We start from the raw sequence: 9,691 nt of genomic DNA on the forward strand, positions 1-9,691 counted from the left end.
TAACTTTTTTGGAGCAAACACACAAATGTGCAGTGCAAGTTCCCTGAATACTGGTCAGGCTATTTAAACAACTGCTAGTACTCAAGATACTGAAGATATAACAAGGGAAGAGTAAACAAGTGAACTAGTGCTAAATAACTACTATAAAGTCTGGTAACTCCTGGTATTGTCCCCCAGATCATGAGGCCAAACATTTTTTTACGTTGTTCTTCATTCTAGTTTCATTCACGCTAATATATCTACATAAAAAATAACCTACACTGGTTAATAAGATCCGTAGTAGTTGGAAGGAACTTTGCAGCTTTTTATGAGGGTTAAGATGTTGACCAATGAAAAAAAACCCAGATGATTTCAATGTGATGAAATTGCGTTATGGATGAGTTCTCTTGCTAGATTTGCATCACATGAAATACTGCAAAAAGATAAAATTGTGTTTTCTTTCACTCATAAAATAATTTCCTTTGGGATTTCTTATATGTGACATGTGTTAACAAAGGAACACAAACTATTGGAGAAAATCTGTTACCTTTTCCCGTTTACATGTCTTTTATGTTCTGTCATGTCAACTTTGCTTTCCTTTTGTTAGGTTCAGACTGCTCTGCCAATCTGTTATTGCCCATAAACTCTTTGACTACGTGGTGCTGGCCTTCATATTCCTCAATTGCATCACAGTGGCTCTGGAGAGGCCAAAGATTCTTCAAGGTAGCCTGGTAAGAGGAATCGCTTTGAATTCATGGTGGATATTTCCAAATACTGCTACTCAACATGTACTAAACAGAGCAAGAAGCATGCTGTGTATGTGTGTGTCTGTAGATTTATATGTACACATGGTTGTTTCATTTTAATGGAGAGCGATAGATCAACCAAAAATGCAGAAAAAGATACTTTACATAGAAATTCTAAAACAATTTGCATGTCATTGAGTGAAAGAAGTAAACAAAACATGACTTGTGCTTGTTAGCAAGCACAGCAGTAACACATTTCTTGTAGTTGGTCACCAGATTTGCACGCATCTCAGGATGGCCCACTCCTCTTTACAGAACTCTCTAAATTATTTAGGTTTTTGACCTTAACGTGCCGCTTCTTTGTTGCTGGGGTGGTGTGTTTTAGGTCATGCTGGAAGACCTATCTACAATCTGGCATTAATGTTGTGGCTGAGAGCAGCCAGTTCTCATCCAGGATTTTATGGCACTTGGACCCTCGGTGCAGTGAAGTCATTTTGTACCCTTATCAGAAAAACAGGCCCAAAGCATAATGATTCCTCCTCCGTGCTTCACCATAGGGATGTGTAACTTTATGTAGTGTGGGGCTTTTTATCATTTTTTGGTGATATTCTGTCTTTCTCCATTGAAATGAAACCGTCATAAAAATGAGAGACTGCTCGCTTACAAAGAGCAAATGAACGTACAAATAAAGCAGGGGAATTGTTACCATCCAGGTAAAAGTACCTTTCACTCCTTCGTTGACAACAAGCAGTTAAATATAGAAAATCAGTATCAGAATCCCACTTACTTTAAGTTCTTACTGCATTCTGGCCTCAAGCCACTTCCTGTAATTAAGCAACACTGAATTATTGAACAGTGAGCCCTTTGCAAGGAAAGTGATCAAGTGAAATGAAAACTTTCGAATTAAAGCACAGCAACTCTTACTTGTTTGGCATTTCATTTTGATGGAATTTTAACAAAACCCTGACTAATGCGATCAGTGACAAACATTGATTCGCTCGTGTCCTTCTTAAAAGCTTCTCACTCAAGCCAAAGTCATCATTTCTGAAACGGCTTTTTCTGGCTTTAATCTGCCACCTCTGCTTGTCTCTCTTAATCATTCTCTTCTTTTCTAATAAATCAAACAGTTTCTCCTTGATTTGTTTGTGCCCCTTTTGTTACAGGAAAGACTGTTTCTTACCATTTCCAACTACATCTTTACTGCCATCTTCGTTGGGGAGATGACTCTCAAGGTAAAACCCCTTTTGCTCTTTTATGCCTTCCTTACATATCTCGGTTTCCTTCTTTGACATCCTATCCAGTCTCTCCTCTTTTTTTCAGTCCATCTCTATTATTCTGCTTGTCTTTCCCTCTTCCTGAAATCTTCTCGTCTCCTTTCTCACCAAAATCATTCGTCTTTCATCTCATTTCCATGCTACTGTCCACGTTGTATTCTTTTTTAAAACATTTGTCTCATCCTGTGGATTCTTTCTTCTACTGTTGTCTTAAAAAATCAATCTTTACCTTCCTTTCCTACCTCTTTCTGCAACCTACGTATTAATCAGTTGCACATGCCCCATTAGCGATGCACATCCAGATAATGAAGTTAGTTAGAAGGCAATCACTCTTAAGCTATCCTTTAGCTGCTCCTGGCCTTCCAATCAACCAGTGCACATACGCATTATCTTTTTAATCCACTGATCTGCTGTCCAGAAGACATCATCCATTATTGAGGCCCATGTGTCTTCAGGCCTTTTCCACAATGGTAGAAATCCTGTAGTGATTTATTTATTACCAGGGATAATGAGGGCATGTGCAGCACAATGATGTGGAGATCATCTCATTGCTGTAGCAGCGCAGAGTTCACATGTGCACATTTATGCAGCTGCCCCAGATTGAGCTGCATTCGCTGTTATGTATCGTACATCTTTAAGTTTTTTTCTTTCTTTTTTTAACTTCCATTCCTTTGTTCAAATCTCTTCAGTTTCTTTATCTTCTGTGCGACATTCATTTGATTAATTTCAAATTCAGGGCCTTCCGTTGTAATTTAATTAGTTTAGCTTTATTTTTGTCTTTCCATGTGCTGCTTATTTGCACTCTCAAATGTGTTATGAGCTTGCTCATTTTCCTTTTCCAAACACTTTAAAATACTAATGAAGACAGCTGCTGTTCTGGCAGCATGTGAAATCTTCACGTTGCACATGTCGCCAGAACAGCCTGGCTGCACCTTGGAACACCATTTTTCCCAAACAGATCTTCCATCTTTTAGTGTTTTGATGATGGAGAGGTGAGTGTTGCCTCTCACGGAAAGCATATGTGTTTAACAGTGTTTACACTACAGAGCACAATGACTGAAAAATAAGAGTTATGTAGACAAGTCTGGCTTTATTTTGCATTTGGATTTTCTCTAATCCATTCAGGGTCAGATAGATAGCTAGCTAGCTAGCTAGATAGATATTGTAAGGTAGACCTACAATAATACATACAGAGAAAAAAAACAACAATCATATGACCCTCTATGACCAAGCACTTTGACGACACTGGCAAGGAAAAACTTCCTTTTAACAGGAAGAAACCTCCGGCAGAACCAGGCTCAGGGAGGGGCGGGGCCATCTGCTGCGACCGGTTGGGGTGAGAGAAGGAAGACGGGATAAAAGACATGCTGTGGAAGAGAGACAGAGATTAATAACAAGTATGATTCATTGCAGAGAGGTCTGTTAACGCAGCGGTCCCCAACCTTTTTTGCACCATGGACTGGTTTATTTTCAACAATATTTTCACTAACCGGCCTTTAATGTGTGGCAGATAAATACAACAAAATAAGTACCTGTACCAAAAAAAAGAAGATTTATTCATAACACATGGGAAAAGACCCAGGGAAACCGACCCGGTACCAAAGACTCACGGACCGGGATCGCTGTATTAACACATAGTGAGTGAGAAAGGTGACTGAAATACTCAGTACTCAGGTTTGACTGCTAGAGTTTGTCTTTTGCCCTTTGGATTGTCATAAATCAGGGAACTAGTCTCTGAAGATCACATAACATTATTGTTCAGCTGTATTTGTTGGAAGCAGCACGGTGGCACGGTGGTTAGCACTGTTGCCGCACAGCAAGGAGGTCCTGAGTTCAATTCCACCATCAGGCCGGGGTCTTTCTGTGTGGAGGTTGCATGTTCTCCCCGTGTTTGCGTGGGTTCGGGTACTCCGGCTTCCTCCCACAGTCCAAAGACATGCAACTTGTGGGGATAGGTTAATTGGATAATCCAAATTGCCACAATGTGTGTTGTCCCTGCGACAGACTGGCGACCTGTCCAGGGTGTACCTATACATACAGCTATGGCAGCTGGGATAGGCTCCAGCGACCCTGAAAAAGGACAAGTGGAAGCGAATGAATGGATGTATTTGTTGGATACATAAGATTTATTTTAGATGTAGTTTGTATTCCTTGATGTATGTGTAGCAGTGTTTATTCTGTCTGAGCACATAGTTTACTTTAAGAAAATGAAAGTGAGAAGAACAACATAAACACTTTTCCACATTGTCTTGGCGAATGGCCATTCATAACAGCTATGAACCCCAGCGTCACCATATTGAGCAGACCTATGTTTTCTTATCTCAGCAGACAAACCTGCCCTTTACAGACTTATTTATTCAGTTGCATTCCCATAAAGTGTAAACGCTGTTTATTGTTTTGTCGCTCTGGTTAAACTGTTTGTTCCTGCCAGCGTTGGATGGGTGACGTCTGACTGTTGGGGAAGTTCTTCACCTCTGTCTTCTTTCCTCTTTTGACAGTTTTTTTCTGTCTTTGCATTTCTGTTAATGCTTAGAGGGAAAAAAAAGATTTCCTGTAGTGCTGTTTGCTTTTTCTTTTTATAATTATTTGAGCAAAACGTCACATTAGACTGTCTTGTCCTTTTCTGTCTCACCCTCCCGTCATCTTTTCTCCGTTTCTCTTTCCCACCCCTCCTGTTGCTGTCTAATCTGTTGTTCCAGTCTGGTCAGTCTGATCTCTCTCAGTGGAGCTCTAATCAAGCAACCACACTAATTACAGTTTCTTTTTCTAAACACGCCCCATCACACACACACGACCCGCTCTCATCTCCTCACACTCACACACTTGCGCACAGCCCATACATGAGTAGCAGCAATCAGTGTAAACACTGTTACCTGCACACGGCGAGCCTGACCTTGAACATCAGACTCTGATTAGAAACAGGGGGTACATCTGTTATCTTTCGCCCTCCCAGTTCCTCTCCCTATCTCGCATACACACACACACACACACACACACACACACACACACACACACACACACACAGAGAACTGTGTTTTCATTACTTCAGGAAGGATTTATGACACTGGCATCGTTTTTTTAAAACCTTACCTTTAATATAAATTGTGCTTGCATAACTAATCCCTTCTTTAACCCTAAACCCAGTGTAAGAATCAGCTGTGATTCTGTAAACTACTATAGGACTGATTTATTTTTATGTATTCAATTTAAAGTCACTGTGTTTGTGTTTTGTTTTTCTCATTGCAACGATTTATATTTCTTATAATTTCCCCTTTTGATTGATTTTTCTTTATTTTTCTTTTATTTCTTTTTTGCTTCTCCCAGCACATCCAGCTCTGAACTGAACAGCATCAAGCTTTAAGCTGATGCTACACATTAGCATTTTTTTTTTCTTTCAGAGCCGCTTCGTAACACTTTCTTAGCAGCTCACTAACAAAGGCTGAAAGAAACTCTGTCAAAACAGGCAGACTTCTTAGCTCTAAGTAGCATTACTCAGCAAGTTTTTCTGAGCTATATCCTGACATAAGACTCTCTATATGTCTCTATCTCGAATCTAGGCACAATGAAAGCCATTTACTAAAGTGCTCTCCAGCATCTTCACAGCATTTGCTTGTCAGAACTCCTTCCATTAGGACTCTTAAGTTGTTCTTCTTTTTGGTATTAGCAGACTAATGTTAGCGCCAAACATCCTTCAGTTTGAAAGGTGGACTGAGACGTGCACAGCTAGGAAAGATTAAAGGCAATTTCAGGTTCATTTCAACTTGCTATTTTTCCCATTAATGTAGCAATTATTGTGTTCCTGTGGGTCTTTGCACTCTACACCCCCATTACTGAAAATTCAGAGAAACGAGGAGTTGCCCAAAACAGCATGTGAGCGTTCTGTATCAGGGGACCTGAGTACTATTTCCCCCAAAAATGTTTTTTTTAATAAATAAATAAAGCTTCAGAAAAACTGGAAATAAGTCATTTAACTTGTTAATGTGTGCTGGCACATGACTTCAATTTGAAGGGAGATGGCTCTGGGGAACTCCTCATTGTTTCACGAACACTTGTAGAAAGCCTAAGAGAGCGCGAGAACAGAGCAGGCAGCACTGTCAAACACTCAGGGAGGAGCTGGTTTGTAGTGTGGGAAGGCTAAAGTGGGAAATAGTGTACTAAAACTATGCTCAGCTTATCATTATGGTTAAAGTATTGTGTTAAAGTATTTTGTGTTTTTACTGAGGCTCAAATCCATGACAGGCTAATACAGCTGTTAGATCCCAGTTACCCCAGTACTGAAACTCCAGACCAGCTCTGTTTAAAGGGATTCTGTGAGTGTCAGCACAGAAAATGTGCACTGGGGGCTTCATGACCTGGGTTTCTGTGTGTGAGCAGCTCCTGTAGGTGTAATCAGAGCTTCCTTTTTAAACAATCCATTTAAAATACGCTGTAGCAACAATTACAGCGTTTTCAGCTAAATTTCAATTGGAATTTGAGTGTAAATAAGAAATGAATTTACTGTAAAGCTGTGAGCTGGATAACAGCTGTGAGAGGAGGCAAGTATGCTTTGACAATAGACCTACTATCATTTTTATTATCGTATTTAATCTGCTTAATGGCAGGTCCACAGCACTCCAGTAGTCCCACGGGGGCCTCCGTGTTGCTGGCTGCTATTAATACTATAACAGTTGATTTGTAATTCTCAAAGCATTAACATAGACCGAGCACAGAGGACATGACCAACTTGTTGCTGTACATATCTCATCTGTGTTAATCCCCAAAATATATACTCACAGTCATGATTTACACCACGTTAGCTGAAGGACGGGCTTCCCATATTTTTATTTAGTGTGTTTCTTGTTTTGTTTCTGTCATTTGAGTTTTTGTAATGGTGAATTTTAAAGGTGCCAATTAGGGCTCTGGTTTCACTCAGTGGTTAAGCAGGCGACCACATGCCACAAGGCCAAGTCCAGCAGCCCAGGTCTTATAAAAGTGAGAAAAAGCCCTAAAAATAAACTAAAAAGAGATGAAGCTGCATGTAATGTACTGATGTGACGCTCCAGCCAAAACAGAATAGAATAATCCTTGAATTGTCCCACAAGGGGAAATTTGGGTGTAACAGCAGCAATAAAGACACATATACAAACAAACAGGACACAAGATACAAAGACACAGAACAGAAACATACACAGTTTTTACATATTGTGTATGTAAAAGTAACAAGTAATAATAACAAGTAATAAGTAATAATAATAATAACAATAATAACAAGTAATAATAAAAGGATTCTTGTTGGACACAGCTATGATAGGCTGGTGGTGTAAAACTGTCAAACTACCATTTTTTTTGTCCTGAGTGACACTAAGTTTCGTCTTCTTCTTTTTTAAACGTATTTATTTATTTATTTTGAGGCAGAAAATGATGCCACCACAAAAATGCCAGAAATTTAAACTCCTGGTGAAGCCACTTGAGCCTGGCTTTAAAAGTGACCCATTCCTCACAGCTAATAGTGGCAAAAACAGCACCGACTGACCAGAAAAAATTTTTGTAAGCGTCGATAACTTGATGTGGTGTGGACACATAATGACAGCTGAGATAAGCAGCTGGAGTTGTTTGTCCTTCAGTGATCAACGTAGTAAAATAGTAAAATAAATGCTCTGCCTGAAAGACTTTACTTGATACAGAATATAATGTAAAAGCGTTCCAGAATCCGGCTCTAGTGATATTTTCTGCATCTCGCAAGTTTTGCTGTGAAATGACAGCAACACCGAAGTTGCTCCATCCCATGAAAGCATTTGACAGGTGTCAAATGATGTGGCTTACACCCATCTGCCACGCAACTTTTCTTTGAAAGTCAACTCTTCTCCCCCAAACTTTCCAAATGTCTTTTTGAGCCACTTCAGGGGCTTTTCACTTGCCCTTATGTCTGTCTTTCTTTCCACCAGCTGGTAGTTTTCCCACAGTTTATACAAGATTCTTGATCTTCCCCACCCACCTCACTCGTTTCCTTTCTTTGTAGTTCAGGAGTTTTCCTACGACTGTGAGTTCCCATCTCGCTGTAACTAGAAGTTGATAGAACAATCAACCAGAAAAAACAACTGCACGACGTTCATACCTCGATTTCGACGAACATCTCTTCTTTATGTTTGGGCTTCTGTGTCCGGGCAGTTAGTAAAGCCGAAATGTGGAAGTGCCTGACATAAGAAGATTTGGCCAGACTGCTGAAGTAGCACATTGCACTGTCAGCAGTGCAGACTACTCTACATCTAAATGAAATTGTAAACTATTTTCCTCGAGTTTTATTCATAGACTTTTGCTCCAGTCACAGTGGTCAGCAAGATTCGGTGTCAACATGAAAGCTGATTAACGGCACAAACAAATAGGGTTTTCTTTTCATTATGGAATCTTTATTCTACTCCCATTTTGAAGTATGCTCATGATTTCTGCCTGGTCTTCTTTTAATAACTGCCTTTTATTTCTTTCCTTGTGTCCCGTCTAACCACAGTTTCGCTTACAAACCAACTGTTTTATTTTTTTAAGTCTCTTCTCCTGTCCAATATGAAATGAAATACCTGTTTGAGAAGCTAAGTAAGCAATTTGAATATCAAAGAGTGTGTGTGCCTGTGTACATCTGCTCACTTCTGCATTTCCTCATCATTTCTCCCTTCATCTCCCCAGGTGGTGTCTATGGGTCTGTATTTGGGGGAAACTGCCTATCTGAGAAGCAGCTGGAACATTCTAGATGGTTTCTTGGTCTTCGTGTCTCTGATTGACATCGTAGTGTCCATGGCGGGTGGGGCTAAGATCCTCGGGGTTCTCCGTGTGCTCAGGTTGCTCAGGACACTCCGTCCTCTCAGGTTTGAAGGACTTTCAGTTATTTTTTCACATTTCCCCACTGCATGCCCCATCAGGATGGTTTCTAAAAAGGAAAAGGACAGTTTAGGAAAATATTTGCAATCTGAAGATCAATAATACTCACTTAGCTTAGTTAGCTTAGCATTAGGTAGCTTGAAACATTAAACCTGATCAACATTGTTCACAAAAAGGGACTGTATCTAGGAACGGTTGTGAGACCATTTCCAAACAATTTGGAATCATTTCCATCACCCAGTCACACAAGCACTTTTGCATCATTTTACTGCAAGAACGATTCACCAGGAGGAAGCAGTGTGAGAAACTGCAAAAAAACAAGAGCTACATCTCAGACTCAGGACTGAGAAATGCTTTAAAAAGAGTGGGACAAAATTCCTAATTAGTGATCTGAGAAACTGATAAAATAAGAGGTACAACACAAATGCTGCAGCAAGGGGGACTCAGGGCGACAGGTCCGAGGGGAGATATCATCACCCCCATCTGAGATTGGTTATCAAGTCCCAGTTGTTCCAAGGGTGGTGGAGAATGACCGAGCTAAGATCCTCTGGGACTTCCAGATACAGATGGACAAATTGGTGATGGCTAACCAGACATAGTAGTGCTGCACAACAGAAGAACATGGTCGTAGTGATAGACATAGCGATACTGAATGACAACAACATCAGGAAGAAAGAACACAAGAAGCTGGAGAAGAACGAAGGGCCCAGAGAAGAGCTGGAGAAGATGTGGAAGGTAAAGGTAACAGTGACCCCCAAGCTGGACGAGTGGCTCCAACAGATCCCAGGAACAACATCCGAGATCTCCGTCCAGAAGAGCGCAGTCCTAGGAATGAATGAATAT

At 40.4% G+C, this 9,691-nt stretch overlaps 1 protein-coding gene across 1 annotated transcript in view; it reads left to right on the forward strand.

The window, feature by feature from the left end:
* Nucleotides 1-9,691, forward strand: part of LOC102197344 (voltage-dependent T-type calcium channel subunit alpha-1I-like) — a 154,277-nt gene that overhangs the window by 92,586 nt on the left and 52,000 nt on the right. Inside the window, exons 18-20 of the mRNA XM_013914563.1 lie at nt 587-710; nt 1,889-1,957; nt 8,657-8,835. Of these exons, the coding sequence (XP_013770017.1) occupies nt 587-710; nt 1,889-1,957; nt 8,657-8,835 (372 nt within the window). The remainder of the gene's footprint in view (nt 1-586; nt 711-1,888; nt 1,958-8,656; nt 8,836-9,691) is intronic.

This window comes from Pundamilia nyererei, unplaced genomic scaffold (genome assembly GCF_000239375.1).
Source record: "Pundamilia nyererei isolate P.nyererei 1_Seehausen unplaced genomic scaffold, PunNye1.0 scaffold00205, whole genome shotgun sequence".
Classification (NCBI taxonomy): Eukaryota; Metazoa; Chordata; class Actinopteri; order Cichliformes; family Cichlidae; genus Pundamilia; species Pundamilia nyererei.